Source organism: Mauremys reevesii, linkage group 18 (assembly GCF_016161935.1).
Source record: "Mauremys reevesii isolate NIE-2019 linkage group 18, ASM1616193v1, whole genome shotgun sequence".
Classification (NCBI taxonomy): domain Eukaryota; kingdom Metazoa; phylum Chordata; order Testudines; family Geoemydidae; genus Mauremys; species Mauremys reevesii.
The window spans coordinates 19,024,261-19,043,665 of record NC_052640.1 but is presented as its reverse complement, the minus strand read 5'-3'; the positions used below and the strand labels follow the sequence as shown (position 1 = coordinate 19,043,665).

Genomic DNA, 19,405 nt, shown 5'->3' with positions numbered 1-19,405 from the left:
AGGCAGGGTAAGGGATGAAACTCATGGTACCTGGTATAGATGGTGCCCTGCAGGTGAGGAGAGCCCTGCAGCTGTGACCTGGGACTGGGAGCTCTCAGAGCAGCCCAGAGTGGAGCAATTCTGCTGCTCTTCATTGGCAGGTGGGGGTGGGCCGGGTTCCCTGCCTCTCCGGCACACGGGCTGTTTGCTCAGGCTGTGCCCAGGGACCAGGCGTTTCCAATAACGGGAGAGAGGGAGCGATTGGGCTGCAGGGACCAGAGGGGAGACGCTCTAAGGAGGAGCCTTGTGCACTGGACGCTGAGCGATAGATGCGTTACACCCCCAAGGGCTTTTCTGTCACCTATATTTACTCCTGCGCTGCAACCCGTCCCCTGCCCATTGCGGTGCCAAGTACGGGTGCCCAGGGCTCTGTGTGTTCGGCCCCTCTGAGGCGGGGAGAGGAGCACACGCAGACCCCTGAAAGCCAAATTGCAGGAAGGAACAGTGCGGCACTGTGTCACCCTGAGAACTCCCCCTCTGCCAGTTTCTCCTGCCTGAGGCAGTCTGAGCAACCGGGGACAACTCCAGAGAGCAGAGTGGCAGTTAGGGCCTGTGGTGTCTCTCTCACTGTCTAGAGATTCTCTTATGGAACCCGTCCCCATGGTGTCTGAGCGCCTCTCAGTGTGTTGTGTCACTTGTCCCTGCAGAGAGACCCCTTGGAACGAGCCCTCTTTAGAAATCTGTGCTTTGCACCACTTCACAGCAATGCAAAAGGGGAAATTACCGAGCCTGGCTCAGACAGTCCTGCCCGGCCTGCAGCTGCAGGAGTGTCTGGTCATGGGACAGCCAACACTAGCGTCTTGGCTGCATTCTGCAGGGTGGCTGTAGAGGAGGGGCTCCCCTGGGATGCAATGCGCAGCTCTCTTTCCAAGGCAAATTGGGAGCTGAAATCCCCTGTCAGCCACAGCAAAGACCAAACCCTTCTGCCCCAGAGCTAATCCATGCAGGGAGAGGTCACTGCAGTCAGGGGCGGGGGACAGAGCAGCGTTTCTGTCCCTGGTATCTCTCCATTCGCTCTAAGTCGCAAAACCCAGCAGAGTGTGACTGTGACTCTAGCCTGGGCACCTGGAAACCCAAGTCAGTTATTTCTCTGCAGCTGGGCTGCCCCCATGGGAGACCGAGTGACCTAATGAACATTGATTTGTGGAAACTGAGAGAGCAGGACACCGTGGCGAGCAAGAGGGGTGATTTCTGTCTGACTCCACTGGATGGGTTCGTGTGTTAAAACCCTCTCCCGGAGCAGGGAATCTTCAGCAGGTGTCTGGCTTCACTGCAGTGATTGCTGCAGTCAGGGGCTGGGTTCAGCTGGAGCTAATTGCTCGTTACTGGGGAAACCAGGCACTATAAGAAGACGGAGCAGGGGTGGGTCAGTCTGTTATGAGGGTTAGGCTGAGTGAGGGGCCCTGTGCATTCTGGGATGGGGGAGAGTTAGACCAGGCTAGAGCCCTCTGGCTTGGTTTAGTGGGGCCAGTTCTCTGGTCTCAGAGGTGAGGCTGTCCCTGTGCCAGAGCTTGGCTTACCTGGCCTGTCAGGTATGTAAGAACAAACCATTATAGGGCTAAGCCCCACCAGAGCAATCCCAAATGGGTAACTGAGTGAGTAGGTTTGTGAGTTCACAGACAGGAACATTCAGACACCACCATGAGGGAAATATTTCCAGATGATGAGTTTGGTCTAGTTCTGGTCTAGTCCCAGGTGTCAGTAGCTGAGCCCAGAGCAGGGGCTGCTGATCTCCAGCTCTGTGTTTTGTTTGTAAGTTGGTATTTTGGCTTCTCCACCAATAACTTTCCCACAGGAGGACTGTGCCTCCCCATTACACAGCATTTCATCTTCTCTGCTCTTCCTTGGCTTGCTGCAGCACCAGGGCGGCAACAACAACACTAACAAAAATTGCTTGCAAAAGGATAAAGCAGAATCAGTGGTAAACGGGCAGCAATACAATAAAGGGATTAGTGTGTTAGCGGGAGTGAGTCTGTGCAGTGTAAAGCAATTGATTGTGCTACACCTTTTTTTATACACACACACACACACACACAGTTGATATTTTTTATCCATTTGCTTAAAAACAATCCACATCTATTCTATTGTTTCAAGACAGCAGCGTTCCTGTGTGTGCAATTATCAGAAGGGGGGAAGCTCCCTTGAGCAGGATTTTGACCAAAAACTATAAATCCAGAGTGGCCAGCTCAGAAATGTGAGGATTTGCCACCAAATTGCACAGACCTGATCTTAGTCTCAGCAGCAAAAGACTTGTCTAGATTTCCATCTCCACCTCTCACCGGCAGCCAGGTGAGGCAGCAGGCTGCTAATGAAGTAATGCTCCAGGAGGAAGAGAATTCACAACAGTGACCTGTTCCATTCAGCTAATCCCAGCGTTTTCCTGGGTTCAGGGGCAGCAGCTTATATGGGCTTGAGGTGCCCGAGCACCAGGAATATTCAAGGCTGGGGGCTGTGCTCCACCAATATTTGGAGCTGGGTTTCTCTCTCCTTTGTTTGTGCTGCTTTTGCCTAAGGCTATAGAGATTAGTGGCAGGCAGCCTCTTGGAGCACCAGGGGAGGGGAAGAGGGAGAGAGGAGGGGAAAGGAGGCACACACATGCTTGGGAGCTCTCTCCCCCGCTTCCCCCCGGCACCCAGGGGCAGCAGCAGGGGGGGGGAGGCCACACATGATGGCAACCCCCCGCCCAGGTACCCATCATAGGGGAGGCGAGTGGGCTTTCTGGACCTGAGAGAGTCCCTAGGAGCATGTGCAGTGACCGTGGTGCAGAGTGAGTGTGCTGCTGGGTGGCAGGGGGGAGAGAAGAGGAGGGGTCTCTCCCCTGGAGCTTGCTTCTGCCAGTAAAAAGACGGGAGAATCCTCTCTGGCCCTAGCCCTGTGGCAGCCTGTCTGCATCCCAAGTTCCTTATCCCTAGCCCAGCCTCACCCCAAAGCCTGTGCCCCCAGCACCTCAACCCTGAGCACCCTACTGCTCTGGGAACCCCTCATCCCCAGCCCCATCCCAGAGCCCTCACTTGTGGGGGAAAATGTGCAACTTAAATTTGGTGGTCAGTTTGGAGTATCATTGTGTTTAGCACGATACTTGATTATTTTACACCCTTTAAAGTATACAGGTGTTACAAAGTGGGACTGTTCTTAATGTTTTCTCTGAATACTGTGTGGGTGCCTCAGTTTCCTCTCTGCATTGCTCAAGGATCTAGATGGTGGGATAAGAGGGTGTGATTGTTGTAGAGCCCTAGAATGCCAGTGTGATGCCATCTGCAGAGAGAATGGCTGAAACCCTGTCTCTGGGCAACTGATGGCCTGGGCCCCTCCCCTGCAAAGGTGCCAACTGAAGGTGTTGGAGAACAAAGAGATCAGGTGGCCTCCTAATGCCTGGAAAAGAGACAAAGGCAGAGGAGGGAGTGTCAGTGCCTGTGCGGACTTCCGGGAAGCGCATGGCGTGCAATGGGATGCTGGGATGCTTTGGAACTACTCCATACAAAACCAGTCAGGACTCTGGGGGAGCCTCCTCTCTCTGAGCAGACTGTCTCCAGGGCAAGAAGCTTTCACCTTCCTGGGTCAGACCTCGGAGCATTCAGCCCTTCCACACCAGGCGCTTTCCGCAGCGAGTCTGCCCAGGCAGGTCCTGGGGCAACCAGAGGTCCCTTCACCCCAACTCTGCAGTCAGACGTGACTCTCAGCCAGCCGGCAAAACAGAAGGTTTATTAGACGACAGGATCACAGTCTAAAACAAAGCTTGTAGGTACAGAAAACAGGACCCCTCAGTCAGGTCCATCTTGGAGGGTGGAGAGCCTAGACCCAAGTTCTGGGCTTCTCCCCATTTCCGCAGCCAGCTCCAAACTGACACTCCCTCCTCTAGCCTTTGTGTCTCTTCTTGATCTCTTCTGATCTCTTTGTCCCCAGCACCTTCAGTTGGCACCTTGCAGGGGAAACTGAGGCACCCACACAGTATTCAGAGAAAACATTAAGAACATTCCCACTTTGTCACAACAAGTGCAACAAAATACAATACCATATATTGAAGCAGGCAAGTGCTGCTTCTGACTTTCCACTTTTAATTGACCCTTGTAATCTTGTGGTGCCAACGCACTGTAGCTTCATTTTATATCGGCTTTCAGGGTGAGAGCTGGGGGGAGGGGGCGGGGACGGGCACCACCATTTTGGGCACCACCAAAAATTATACAAACCTGCCGCCTATGCCTGGGTTTAGCACATTCTGTTTAAGATAAATGGGTTCATACCATCCATTCCATAGGGGTGTGTTAAAAACAAACCTCTGTCCAAGCCCAGCACTCTCTTCTCCTGGAAGTGAATGGAGGGGAGAGAGAAGGTAAAACAATCTGCTAAGCTGAAGGAGCTTTGCTGCAACAGCCTCAGAGCACAGTGGGAGCAGAACGGCCTCAATGGTCAGTCACATAATGTACTGCCACCCCCACTTGAATGGCAAATCTACCAGAGCCCGTTACCCCCAGTGGTCACTTCCTTACTGTATTGGAAGCCCATGGGAGTAGATGCTGTGCTCCTTGCATGCCCTGTACATGCCACGCCTGGCACTTGGCTCACTCCTGGTTTCAAATCAAATGGCAGGATGCATATTGTCCTGCCCTGGGATGGAGGCATATAAACCACAGGCTGAATTATTAGTTCATTGATGTAGTGTCATCGTGTACAGTGCCTTTTTTTCCCGATGCAGTGAGATGAGCCCCACGTTAGCAAAAAATAATATAGAGACAGTTTAATGAGGTGGGGGCGTTTTCAGACTGTCCGTAGGAATGCAGTAGGATTCGTCAAAGTACGTGATCAGTTCCCATAGCAGAAGTGGTTCTTACTTGATTTAAGGATATGTACGGTGTGTATTTTGAAAAGGGGTGTTGATCATTTCTGTTTGAATGGTTATAAAGCTTTAGCATTTTGAATCTCAACATCTACTGTCCTTAAATAATTGTTGTCTGACCCACCCATAACTTCCTGCAACTGTGAAACTTTTAATAGATAAAAATAGAAAAAAAGTTTTAAAATAAACATTGATATTATCTGCTGAAATTGTATTAAAAATTGAATGGTGCCAAGCCTAATAATAGGTGTTGTTATAGGGGAAGTCAGAAATGCTGAAGCTGATGACAAGAACTGATGCATAGTTGTCAGAAACCCATATAAAGTTTGGCTCTGACACCATCTATCCCCTTATCACACTGAAAAGTTGTTTTCTCTAAACTGAGAAAATCACTTCACCTGCGATATGAATGGAACTCAGCTGGAGCTAACAGAGTAATTGATGGATTTTCATTTTTGAAAGATCCCTGTCATTGCAATTAAATGCCCTTAGCAGCAAAATCTTGGTAATGTCAGAAACTTCCTAGATAGTATCCATGTAACTCAGAACAAAAACCTCTGGGTAATGGTAGGTTGATTCTGTTTTCAGCGCCATCCTAGAATGCTGAGATATTGATACCGCCAGAAGTAGAACGTTGACTTGTCTATTGCTCCAGGCCTGGAAATCCTAAAACATCCCTTTACTCTGGCAGCAGAGCCAGGACCGTTTTGCAGCTGTACAGGGCTCTTGCTCCTGAAAACCTCCCAGGAGCTCATTAGCAAAGTGGTTATTAATGGTGCCCTGGAAATGTGTATGAAATGCGGGGAGGCCTCCACAACACAGGTTTTTCACTAGACTTCTGCAGAAGGGCGGCTACTTCTCCCTGTAAGGCTGTGAGGGCTACTTGCTTTGCTGCTCCTTGCTGGTTAAGCTGAACAGCACCAGATGCAACTTCTCTATGGCCAGTTTATCATTCTGTGCTCTATACAGATCAATAGAGGCAGATAATGGCTTTCCCAAGCTCCTTAATAACTTTCTCCATCCCGTGCAGCACAAGGTGCTGAGCTTCTGCACTTGTGGGGGATAATGCAGAGAACGCACTGGAGACCAGAGCCATAAATAAACTGTGTCAGGGAACGACCCTGCCACACTGGAACAGATTATCCGTCCCATTAGGCTGGTGTCCTGCCTTCAGCAGTGACTCCAGTGTTCCAGAATCAGGGGAATCCATTGTCCGTCCCTCCCACTGTACAGTGCAAGAAAGCAATGGAACATCCCAGGAGGAATCTGGTGGAAAAATGTTCCAAGGGTGTCCTCATGGGATAAAAATAGCTGAGGCCGTCATCCCTTACTCCTAGCCCAGCAATGCACCGACTGTCCCGGATGCTTGTGGGGTGGGTGCCAGTGAGCTGAGGATAACTTGGAGCCTATCAGAGGCATCCAGATTTGCATTCAGGGTGTCTGCTCACATCACAGGGTTTAAGAAGCAAGCGGAGAAGGCACCACTGAATTCAGAGACCGCTGTGGCTGAGTGTGCTGTTCCTAGGATGGCTTGGGTCACCACACTGCTGGTTCTGGTAGCCTGTTGGGCAGGTAAATGTAACTGCATGCTTGATCTCAGAAGCGAGGTCAGGAAGTGTGCCCGGTGCATGGCACACCCACATTTACAGACACTTTGGTGACCTGTGGTTCTGTGTTGTTTCAGGTTCCAGCTACCAGTTCACTTTGACTCAGCCACTCGCTATGTCAGTGACTCCAGGAGAAAGTGTCCAACTCGCATGTGTTCTGAGCAGTGGAGACAGCATCAGCGGTAGCTACATACGCTGGTACCAGCAGAAGGAAGGGGAGAAACCAAGATACCTGCTGTATTACAAGGATGATTCTACCCAGGGTAAAGGCTCTGGTGTCCCTGACAGGTTCACTGCCTCTAAAGACACTTCCAGGAACACCTGCTTTTTAACGATCAGCAGGGCTCAAGCAGAGGACGATGCTGATTACTATTGCACAGACTGGGACGGCCCAGCTAACCAGTACACAGTGATACAGCTGCATGGAGAAGAGGAACAAAAACCCCTCTCACCCATAGTGACACAGCACCTGGAGCCCACCTGTGTGTCTCTTGTTCCTATTAGATGGCCCAGTGGATTGGCTCCTGGCTAAGTGTGATCTCCAATTCCTGTCAGTCCTCATTGCCTTTCAAAGCTACGGGCTATTCTGACTGAAGAACTCACCTGTGTTCTGACACAACATCACTGCCCTGATGCACAGACTGAGTTAAAGGCAGTAAGGAGATCAAACCAGGGCACTAGGGATCACATCACCCAGTCTGACCTCCTGTGTGAGACAGGCCATAGAACTTCACCCAGTAATTCCTGGCTCACACCCAGAAACATGTGGTTGAACTCACTCATCTCTTTTAGAAAGACCCCCAGGCTTCATGTTCCACAGCCCTTTGTAATCTGCTCCAGGGCTTAATTACTGTGCAGGTCATTTCCAGTTTGAATTTTTCTAACTGCAGCTCCCAGACATTTGATCTTGGTCTACCTTGTTCTCCTAGATTAAACAGCCCCTGAGTACCTGCTCTTCTGCCGTGATCAAGTCACGTCTTAACCTTCTCTTTGACAAGCTAAATAGTGAGATGGAAAGTAACTCAGCCTAAGATTAGTGTTTTCCAGACCTTGAAATATTCACGTAGCTCTTCTCTGAACCCTCTCTAACTTGTCAACAGCCTTTTAAAATTGCAGACCCCAGACCTGGACACACTGTTCCATTCGTGGTCTCTTGAGTGACACAGACAAGGGTGATCTCACCTTCCTTCTCCTCCAGCACACTCACAGACGCCAGTGCTGATGTTCCTGTTTGCATGGAGCTGTCCTCCTGCAAATAGAGAGACTGAGCCTACGCCTCAGGTGCTGAGGGCTCCCAACTCCCACTGACTTCCCCCAGAGCTGCATGTGCTCAGCACTTCCCAGGATCGGGCCCAGTGGGTGCCCAAGCTCCATGTGCTGCACGTTTGTAAAGCAAAACCAGTACAGACAAGGGGACCTAGAGCTGCTGCCATTGGAGTCTTTTGCCCAGGTGCAACTTCTCTCCAGCTGAGCCGCAAAGTTCCAACTTGGTCTTTGTTCCTTTGAAACAATGCCAAGGCTGGGAGGCCAGTGGGCTCTGCTGCTTTTTCCTTATGCCTGTTTGTAAAGATCATTTAATGCTTTGCTTTTGGTTTTCAGAATAATCCCCAATATTCATTAAAACATTCCTTATACAAAGCCGTCCTTCGCGAGCAACCCTACGATAACACACATGAGCAGTAAGGGACTGGATTTCCGGTTTTCCCTTTAATCGCAAGCAGGGCAGGTGGTATCTGAGCTCATGGAGCTTGAGTGGGTGGGATGCTGCGGCGCATGACCAAGGGGATCATTGCTGTGGATTTGCCCCGATGTGTCTGGGCACTAAAGTGTGGGACTGTCTAATGAGGCCCCATCCATACAAGGGATCACACTTTCCTAACCTGTGAAACGACACTGCCCATGTCCTTCCGTACAAATCAGGTCTGTGCAGAGTGCCGGGCCTCTGAGCTGTGACCGAAGCAATAACAGGAAGCGTGTCGGGGAGTCAGTGAGGCTGAGAGCACTGGGGCTGTTTAGAGACACAAGAGTTGGGGCTTGACTGAGCTCAAGTAAGGGGCTGCCAGGACCTCACGGGATCTAAGCCCTCAGAGACTCTATACAGACCAGCAGGTGGCAGTATAAGATCACCCAATAGCATTAGCAACACCCACCCGCTCTGTAACCTGAGTCCCAAGGGAAGGGCTTTGGGGAGTTGAAGGCCTTAGGGCTGTAGAATTGAGACTATGTAGATCTCTCTAGACTATCTGGAGGCAGGGCCGGCCGTAGACCAAAAGGCGCCCCCAGCGAGGAGTCTTTGGTGCCCCCATCCCCCCAATTGTTAAAGTTTTGATCACTGTATTTGTAGTCCATTTCACAATTTCGATGCGCGATTTGCAGGCATGCTTTATCCCTGTCATAAAAGGTAATAAATTTGCACTCTAGGATCTGTAAATCTGTATTTATTGATGCCATATATAAGCAAATAGGTTCGAAAGAGATCTCTGGCATCTCATTAAATATGTCCTTGTTTAGTCACTACTTAAACTCTTCAGGTATTAAAACACAAGTACACTTTCACAAGTACACAATAAAACAAGGTTCACAGTATCGCATTTGGGCTCCAACTTCACCTCACTTTGTCCTTATATCTCACTGACTGACTGGTGACGCCCCACCCCTTATATACCTGCGAGGACATGGCTGAAAACACTTTTAGTTCTCAGAAAGTCTGGAAAGTTCCACGAGATTCTACAAAGGTCCAGAACATTCTAGGAGGTCAGTGAAAAATGAATCCACATACGGAATACCTGAAACGTTTTACCTCAAACATTCTATTTTCTCTTTTGTTGCTAAAAACAAAAACAGCCCCCTGAGCCTGGTGCCCCCACAAGTAGGGTGACCAGACAGCAAATGTGAAAAATCGGGATGGGGGTGGGGCGTAATAGGAGCCTATACAAGAAAAAGACCCCAAAATCGGGGCATCTGTTCACCCTACCCCCGAACACGACGCTCCCCAAACTCAGCACCCCAGGCAGTTGCCTGCCCCTAAATCTGGTGCTGTCTAGAGGTTCTTTCCTGAGTGACAGCCTTGGAAATCCCCAACCTTGGCCCTGCAGCTGCGTCTGCCAGGGACTGCCGTCCCCGGTGGCATGGCTCAGTGGGGCTTGTTGCCACTCCCCCACTGACTAGAAAGGTGCTTCCTACATCGGGGTCAGATGGCTGGTAGGGAGGACGGAGTTTGTTGGGCTTTGATTTTCCCATGATGCTCTACTACCACTGAGGCAGAGAGCCAATAAGAGCTGTGCAGATTTGCATAAAGGCTCGGGATGGTTCTGCTGAGGGAAATTTAAGCCGGGAGCATGGAGCAGGTTCCAGGGTGACTGAAGAGCTTCTCCCAGGTGTGTGAAATCTCTGCACAATGCTCTGGGCTCCTGTGATTGTTCTCCTGGGGGCGTGGTGCACAGGTAAGGACACCCCGCTAGACCAGGCTTTGCTGGCCCAAGGCTCTTCTCTGGGAGGTAAAGGCCCATGAGAGCTCAGGCTGATGTTTGTGGCAATTGTGTGCTCGGTCTTGTTGTTGTAGGCGCCAGCTCCCAGCTCGTGGTGACTCAGCCGCTCTCAGTGGCCGAACCTTCAGGAACTACGGTAAAGCTCTCCTGTGCTCTGAGCAGTGGGTACAGCATTGGCAGCAACAGGGTGCAATGGCTCCAGCAGAAGCCGGGCAGTGCCCCGCGGTTCGTGTACCACTATTACACTAGCAGTGACCAGGGCAGGGGCACAGGGATCCCAGAGCGATTCACCGTCTCCCCTGACACCTCCAACAACCTCTGGAATTTGGTCATCTCTGGGGTCCAAGCAGAGGATGAGGCTGATTATTACTGTGCCATATGGGATGGTAAGAAGAACGCTATCACAGTGAGAAATCCACAAGGGGAACTGAGATGAAAACCTCCAGCCTCTTGCACTGTGCCCTGCTCCAGCAGTAGAGTTTGAAGTAACAGAGGAAGAAATAAACACCAAAGAAGTAACAGAGGCAGAGCAGGAGGAAGGATTCTGTCGGGCAAGGGGGCTTGTATCCTTGTCTGACTCAGACGATTCTCTGGTTCTGTCCCAAATCCTTGGCAAAGCAGGGCGGGGGAAGGTCACTGCTTTTGCATTTGAGTTCACTTGTCCACTGCCAGGAAAAAGGCTGTTCCTGGAAAGAGGAGGAGGAAAGAGACTGTCAAGGAGACACCCGTCTTCCTGCAGGGATTTCCCATGCTCCATGCTAACAGGGAAAAGCTGGAAACATTCTGCCTTCCTATCACTTTGACAAAGCACCAGGGTGGCTTCCAGAGCTCCCAGCATGTGGTGTATGGGACAGAGGCTTCCCTTGACTAGAGGGAAGAGGATGAGAGGGAACCAGTAGCTGGCACTGATCAAGGGAGCTCCGGGGCTTTGAGAGAGAATTGGAGGGTTCCAGCCAGAGACCTGTTTGCTACAGGTAGCTGAGCTCATCTGGATTCCCCACCATGGCCTGGGCCCCTCTGCTCCTCACACCTGCTCACTGCCAGAGCCGCTGGTGTCCCAGAGCATTTCACTGCTTCCACGTCTGGTAACACCATGTCCGTAACCATCGCTGGGGCCCTAGCAGAAGATGGTGCTGGTTATTACTGTTCTACATGGAGTGGGGGTGCTCATGCAACGATGAGATCAAATGAGAACAGAGGAAAACACCCCACAGCAGTGGTCCCCAACCTTTTTGGCTGGCGGGCGCCAGCCGAAGGACCAGTGTGGCGGTGGAGCACCCGCTGAAATGCTGCCGAATTTCGGCAGCATTTCGGCGGCAAAGCCTCTCGATGACGTCGTTTGCCATCGACAAGCGACGTCATCGAGAGGCGTCCCAACCGAAATTCGGGAGCGACGCCTCTTGATGATGTCACTTGTCAATGGCAAGCGTCGTCATCGAGAGGCGTCCCCAACGAAATTTGGGAGCGACGCGTCTCGATGACATCACTTGTTGGCGACAAGCGTCGTCATCGAGAGGCGTCCCTGGCAAAATGCCGCTGCGATATTTCGGCGGGTGCTCTCCCGGGGGCCAGGATGCGGGCACATTAAGATGCCCCCGCAGGCACCATGGCGCCCACGGGCACCACGTTGGGGACCCCTGCCCCATAGCCTGTGACGGGCTGGCAAATGTGTCTTACATATGACACTCTTGTTAATTCACCCCAGAATATTTGCTGCTTTCACAATTGCTCATATTCAGTTTGTGATCCACTATAACCCCCAGATCCTTCTCAGCAGTACTACTGCCGAGCCCATTATTCCCTAGAGAGAGTGGGCCCTGCAGACATGTGAAGGGAAAGAGGAATTAGCGGTGATGGAGAATCCTACGCAAGAAAGGCCCCATGACTGGCTGCTTGCTGGGCTAGAAGATAGAATCCACATGGGGACGTCTTTGCAGATATTTTCATGTGTTGCATCTGCTGGATGAAAGTGTTTCAACTGTCAAAACTGAGGGGCCCTGGAGCTCTGGGACAATATGTGGAACTGAAGACTACTAGAATAGACAGATTCAGCGTCTCCTCTACCCAATGATCAGAAGTTTAATAAACCCCTTGTGACCGGGGTCCCAGGGGAGCCACACTGAGATTACTCAATTAGGGCAAACTGCAAAGAACGGGGTAGACAATCCCCAGAGGTGGTGGTCATTCCATTACTTAGATCCACCAAGCTAGCCTCAAATAGCTTCTATAATACCCTGCTCATTACCCAGAAGCCAAAACTGAGTTCCCTGAAAGCAACCCAGCCTTAGGCTTCCATCCAGACACCCAAGTCAAATATGAGGAGGATTATTGAAAATCTTATTCATCGTATAAGAAAATTCTACCAATCCCAAAGGATCAGACACATTACCTCCCAGGTTAATGAATATTTCAGATCTTACCCAGGTACATGCTTACAGCTAATTCTTATTAACTAAACTAAAATGTATTTAAAAAGAAAGGAGACAGAGAGAGAGTATTGGTTAAAAGATCGGTATGCATACAGACATGAGTGCAGTTCTGAGATCAGGTTTTTTTGGTGAGCTTTGTAGTTGCAAAGAGTTATTTCAGAATTAGTCCATAGGTTATACAGTCCAGTGTTCATATTCAGGATGATCCAGGTGGGACTGGAGATCTCTGTCTTACAACTCAAGCTTCTCCTGTATAATGTATCAAGCAGATCTGAGATGAAAGGATCAGGTCTTTTTATGCAGTTTTCTAGCAGACTCTTGACCATACATCCTGGGTGAACAATAGGCTTTTGAAGTAACCTTCTACTTCATACTTTTCTAAAATGTCTGTAAAGGTTGATTCTGGGTCATTTAGCCAACGAGCTGCTTAAACCTTTCTGGCCATGTGTCACACCCCTTTTCCTTAGAATTGTGTGATGAAACCTGCCTCCAATTCACAACCACATGGTCTATGGTGACTTCCATGGACAATGACATCACGTGCCCTGGTAACACCACCACCTGCTCACATGGATACCAGCACTGGGAAAAGAGCTCAGGTATTGTTACCCTCCTCTGATACAGTTTAGCAGCAGGACAGCAGCGGAGGAGCCAGGACCACGTGACCAAACCGCTCTCTGCAGATCACTGGCTAGAGCCCCATCGACCTCAGACTGGGACCCTGGAATCCTGCATGGTGGGAGGGTCCCAGAGCTTGTCTCCAGGCCGAACGCGGAAATCGACGCAGCAGTGAAACAGCCTCACAGCCTGAGTTTGGTGAGCTTGAGTTGGCTGGCACGGGCGAGCCGGGGGGGTTTCTTTGCTGTGCACACAGACCCACAATGAGCTGATGGTAGAGCTGGAAATTAGGCTTTGGGACCATGCAGGTTTGCAACTCCCTTTGGTGTCTCTGGGTCCTGCGTCCCCGTCACTGATGGATTAATCCGGACCCAAGAGTTCCTGGCTCCCAAACCTGTGCTAACTCCTCCAGACCTGTGCAAGAATCAACTTGGGGATTTGTTCGTGCCACTAGTATAAAACTTGATGACAAAGAGAGCTAAAGACAGGGGTCTCTAAAGCACCTGGCACAATGGAAGCACGATCCTGTCGACGCCTCTGGGTTTCATTGTAACACGCATTAGAATAATCTGACCCATTTTCATTACCCTCTGGAGAACGGAGTTCAAAGTGTGACTGATGTCAAAGTGAAAAATCCGTTTGGTGGTTCCACCAGTGTCCCCTGTTATGCCCAGTACAAATGACTGGAAATCTTGACCCAACAGAGGCTCGGGACTGGATGCAGATGTCCGGGGAACTGGTAAAACTGGGCAGAGGTTTGTGGCTAGAACAACAGAGGCCTGAGAGGACAGGATTGGAATGGGAGAAGCAGGGTCAGGACATCCCCACGATGTGTCTTACTGCAGCCAGAACGATCAGAGAGCACAGGGGTATCGGGAGAGCACAGAGCGGGACTCTGCCTGCTCTGTGTACTCAGCCCTTTGAAACAACCTCCTTTGGGTTGGCACTGCCACTTTATGACAGAGCTAGCACTGGAGAGGCAGGAGCCTTGGAGTGAGCAACAGATTTGCATGAAGGGGCCATTCTGCAGTGTTGGAGGTTTAAGAGAGACTCGCAGGGTTCCAGCCACAGACCCGTTTGCCTCAGGAAGCTGAGCTCGTCTGGATTCCCACCATGGCCTGGGCCCCTCTGCTCCTCGCGCTGCTCACTTACTGCATTGGTAAGGGGGGTTGATCTGGTGAATGAAGCAAAATAAGAATTTCTAACAAGCTGTAGCGCTGCTCTCTCTGCAGGCAGCGCTGAGAACGTCGGTTCTGCTCCGGGCGAGGGGAGTTCTGATGAGTTTGTTTCTCATGTTTCAGGTTTCAGTTCCCAGCAGCTCCAGTCGCTGAAGGCGTCTGAGTTGGTGTCTCCTGGAGGGACCGTGACCCTCTCCTGCAGCCTGAGCAGTGGGGCCCTCACTGATAATAACTACCCACGCTGGGTTCAACAGAGACTGGGGAATGTTCCTCGACTGATCATGTACAGCACGAATACCAGGCCCTCGGGGATTCCAGAGCGTTTCACTGGCTCCAGATCGGGTAACACCATGTCCTTGACCATCACGGGCGCCTTACCAGAGGATGATGCTGATTATTACTGTGCTGTGTGGACAGGGAGTGCTGATCACAGTGACACTGTCAGAGGGGGAAATGATACAAAAACCTCCCTCCCCAGCCTGTGCCCTGCTGGGAGCACTTAATCTTTGCACCGGGGGTCACAGGGGCAAAGCCAATGTTATGGGCACTGAGTGGGCGGCAGTTTCTCTCCTTACAAACTTCCCCATGACACAGCAATACAGCCTGGGAGAACTGGGGCCTCCTTTTGGGGGCCTACAGTCAGAGTGGGAGATTAGTTTGAAAGGCTCCAAACATGGACTGAATTGTCTGGTGGTGTCAATCCATGCAGCTCCACTGATGGCAGGGGGGCTAGGGCGATTTACAGAGCTGGAAATTACCACCACAATGCCTGTCACTGTTATCAGTTGGTTCTCGCCCCCCTGTCCAGCTGCCTGCAAAACCCCCAGCCCTAAAATGAAACATCAAATAATGAAAATCCCAGTGATCTGCCCGAGATCCCATCAAGCCATGAACAGGTACAAGCACGAACCTCTTATGCTCCCGCTCCTGTGACCCGGTGCCTGGGGCAGCCCTCACTGGCAATGCCAAGGGCAGGGCAGGCTACAAAAGGGAGAGCAGATACTCCCCGAACTGGTGGTTAACACTGAAGTTAGACTCACCAATCAGTTCCCTTCCCCCATCATTGGTTATCAAGGAGCTGAAAAAGAACCACACAGCCCCCTTCATTGCATTCCAGTTCTCTGGCTCCCAGTGAGCGCCTAGGTCCAGTACAGTGAGAAGTTATTTAAAAACTCTGCTCTCACATATACAAAATGTGCTTCTGACCCCAAAGGGTCAGCCACATCCCCAGGTCAATGTGAGTTTGGATTTTACCTAAAATACGACGCTGCCAGCCAGTCCTTTAGTGTCTAAACTAAAGGTTTATTGAAAAAACGGAACAAGAAGAGAGTTGCTCAGTGATAAAGCAATCACATACATACAGAGACATCAAAGTCCATATATCAGGTTCTTAGAAGTATAGGTGAGTTTGCTGACTTGAAATTCCCTCTGGAACTCATCCACAGCTTAAATGGGTCATTCAGTCCTTTGTTCAGAGCTTCATTTTATAGAAAATTTACTTCAGAGGTAAGAAGCAAAATGAAGAGAAAATGGAGATGATGCAGCTGCCTTTTGTATTCTTTTGCCACGTGGCTGGTACTTCCTGTGTCCCCAAACACAAGCTTTGCAGCACATGGCATGGTATGCCCCTACATGTCTTGCTGACTCATCAGGTGTAGCCCCTGGCTCCTTTCAATGGGTTCATGGTACAGCGGATTATGCTCGATGGGCCATCGAACAGGGTAGGCAGAGCTGATGCCAATCTGTCTGGGGGCATCACACAGCAACACAATGTACATTTGGAAATAGAGATATACCCTGCGTATCTAGAACTCACAGTACAAAGGTGATACAAACATAAAAACAAGATTATCATACTCGGCAAATTATAACATTTTCGCAGTTACCTTGCATGGCATATCTGGTCAGATTCATTGCGATTGTATAATATTGGTATCAATAACATCACAAAGTGTTCTGCATATTCCATACAGCGTCATAGCTGCCTCCCCAGCAGACTTTTCCCCAGTCTTTTCAACCATTGCTGTGTTGCTGGGAGACAATTCCTCCATCAGAGAGGCTCCTCTGTTAGTTATTGTGAAGGGTCAAAGCCCCCCTCTTGGGGAGTGGAATGTGTTAGACAGGAATTACTGTCTCATTGTTTCCTTGTGCTTCCCCATCAGTCCATCTGTCTGTCAGTCTCTCCAGCTGGTGTCTCTCGTCTTCTTCTCAGACTGTGAGCTCTCTGGGGCAGGGACCACCATGTTTTTCTGGGTCTGTACAGCACCTGGCACAATGTGGTCCTGGTCCCTGGACAGAGGCTCCCAGGTGCTACCCAATGCAGGTAATAGCCAATAATGTTAATGGGGGGAAGGGCCTCCCTCTTACAGCAGTTTCCTAAGTAGCTCTTCTCCATGGCCACTGACAGAGCCTGGGGAATGCAGCCCCTGTGTCCGGGCTGAGCCTGTAACGTCCCCCTAGGAGGTATCTCAGGCAAAGGCAAAGTATTTGCCCTGGTCACAGATCTGTTGCTTGGCCAGAAGAGGTCACTGGGGCTGCAGAAATCCCCTGGTGTCTGGTCGCTCTGGTGGTTAGTTCGCCATGGTCGGCTCCCCTCTCGCCGGATAGCAGGGTGGAGCCTGCAGTGGCTTTGGGTTGACTCTGGACACGGCTGGCTGACGGTCCTGCTAAGCCTCAGTTCCCTGGCTGGGGGAGGGAGGGTGAAAGCACAAGTGTGTGATAATGTTACAGTGGAGTTAGAGTTAGAGTGACCCAGCCTCATCCCAGCTGATTGGCACAATTAGAACAAGCAGACGGGCAGAGAGAACAGGGAAAAGGAAAGAGAAGAACTAAGGATCAGGAGCAATTAGTTGAAACTCCATTTCCGGGGGCAGCTTCAGCTTCTTCACTCTCTCTCTCCTTTCTCTCCTCCTCCGCTTGCCTGTCCCATGAGACAACAGCTCTCAGGGGTGGGCACTGGCTGGCAGAGTCCTGGTCCCCCTGGGGTCCTTTAGAGCATAAGAATGGCCATACGGGGTCAGACCAATGGCCCATCTAGCCCAGTATCCTGGGTTCCGACAGTGGCCAATGCCAGGTGCTTGAGAGGGAATGAACCGAACAGGGAATCATCAAGTGATCCATCCCCTGTCGCCCATTCCCAGCTTCTGGCAAACAGCAGCTAGGGACACTTCAGAGCATGGTTTTGCATCCCTGCCCATCATTGCTAATAGTCACTGGTGGACGTATCCTCCATGAACTAATCTAGCTCTTTTTTGAACTCAGTAATACCTTTGCCCTTCACAATATCCTCTGGCAATGAGTTCCACAGGTTGACTGTGCGTTGTGTGAAGAAATAGGAGCTTTTGTTTGTTTTGAACCTGCTGCCTATTAATATCATTGGGTGACCCCTAGTTCTTGTGTTGTGAGAAGGGGTCAATAACACTTCCTTATTTATTTTCTCCACACCATTCCTGATTTTATAGACCTCCATTATATCCCCCCTTAGTCGTCTCTTTTCCAAGCTGAAAAGATCCAGTCTTATTAATCTCTCCTCATATGGCAGCTGTTCCATACCCCTTGTCATTTTTGTTGCCCTTTTCTGTACTTTTTCCAATTCCAATATATCTTTTCTGAGCTGGGACGACCAGATCTGCAGGCGCTATTCTAGATGTGGGTGTCCCATTTCTTCCTTTAGTCCCAAGGCCAGGCAGGATAAGGGATGAAACTCATGGTACGTGGTGTAGATGGTGCCCTGCAGGTGAGGAGAGCCCTGCAGCTGTGACCTGGGAGCTCTCAGAGCAGCCCAGAGTGAGAGCAGGGCCAGTTACATGACACGGAGCCGGGAAGGTGCAAAGGGACGTGATGGGGAGAGCGTCCAGGTCTGCAAAGCCCTGCCAGGGAGAGAGACTCCGCAGTCTTGTTCTCCAGAGCAGCTCCTCCGGCTCTGTAGGGATCTCACAGAACAGGCTCAGAGCCTTTCTGTAAATATATTTTAAGGCTATTGCTGCGTCACTGGTCTGTCTCTCTGAGCTTTTATCCTGTGCTTAAACCAGTGGGATGGAGCACGTGTGTGTTGCTGGGGGCGGGCTGTGAGCCTGGCCAATGCTGCGCTCCCTGTTTGCCAGTCAAGGACTGTTACACTGTTCATAGAGAGCCCCATTTCTGTCTGGCCCCCAGTGACTGATCCCCAGGATCCCCTCTGAGCTCTCTCTGCTTGGGGCTGGCTTTGTCACCCTGGCTGGCCCAGAGCCACTTGGAACTCGGCTTTTACTCTTTGAGGGACTAATTCATCCTTCTCCCCACACCTGCAGTGGGTGCACAAATGTGTGAGGCAGCAGAGCCGGAAAGGTTGTGGGAGGATGCAGGGAGCCTGCCCAGATTCATTCCCCACAGCCCTGTGTACCCGGCAGGGCTCCTCCAGCCCAGCGTGCAGGGGAGTTTGAGCTGAAGCCAGTGGATCTGTGACCAGGTAGAGCCAGACGCCCATCAGGGGAGGTGCAGCAGCCACACATGGGGCTATGGAGCAATTTTGCTGCTCTTCATTCGCAGGTGGGGGTGGGCCGGGTTCCCTGCCTCTCCGGCACACGGGCTGTTTGCTCAGGCTGTGCCCAGGGACCAGGCGTTTCCCATAACGGGAGAGAGGGAGCGATTGGGCTGCAGGGGCCAGAGGGGAGACGCTCTCAGGCAGGAGCCTTGTGTACTGGATGTTGAGTGATGGACGCTCTACACCCCCAAGGGCTTTTCTGTCACCTATATTTACTCCTGCGCTGCAACCTGTCCCCTGCCCATTGCGGGGCCAAGTACGGGTGCCCAGGGCTCTGTGTGTTCTGCCCCTCTGGGGGGGGGGGGAATGAGCACACGCAGACCCCTGAAAGCCAAACCGCAGGAAGGAATCGTCAGCAACAGCGGAACTGGGGCATGTGTCTGATTAAACAAACGTGAACTCACTGCTTCACTGGGAAAGTTCAATCCCTTCCAGCCATCACTGAATTGTGATAATTGGTTGGATTTTATCTTTGGATAACTTGGAAGCAGAAAGTCCTTTACTGAAGCACGCCCCACTGCCTGAAATGGATACCAAATATCAGTCAAGCTCGGCTAATTAATGAATCAGTAAATATTCATGTACACGATTTTAAACAATGATAGAGGCTTCCTGTATTTGTAGGGAAACAACCGTGGTTAGTACCACTGAATTGCCCTCCACAGAACGGTAGCCAGAAATCGTCATAGT

General features: G+C 50.9%; 2 protein-coding genes and 1 gene segment (V, D, J or C); all 3 read left to right on the top strand.

Annotated features, from left to right (window-relative positions):
- LOC120386421 (immunoglobulin lambda-1 light chain-like) overlaps positions 1-19,405 on the top strand; it is a 459,811-nt gene that overhangs the window by 38,152 nt on the left and 402,254 nt on the right. The gene's annotated exons all lie outside the window — the stretch shown is intronic.
- Positions 1-19,405, top strand: part of LOC120386422 (immunoglobulin lambda-1 light chain-like) — a 482,696-nt gene that overhangs the window by 94,010 nt on the left and 369,281 nt on the right. The gene's annotated exons all lie outside the window — the stretch shown is intronic.
- Positions 5,613-8,786, top strand: LOC120386424. The segment is given in 3 exon segments: positions 5,613-5,695; positions 6,329-6,445; positions 6,558-8,786. Coding segments are annotated over 3 exon segments (597 nt in total).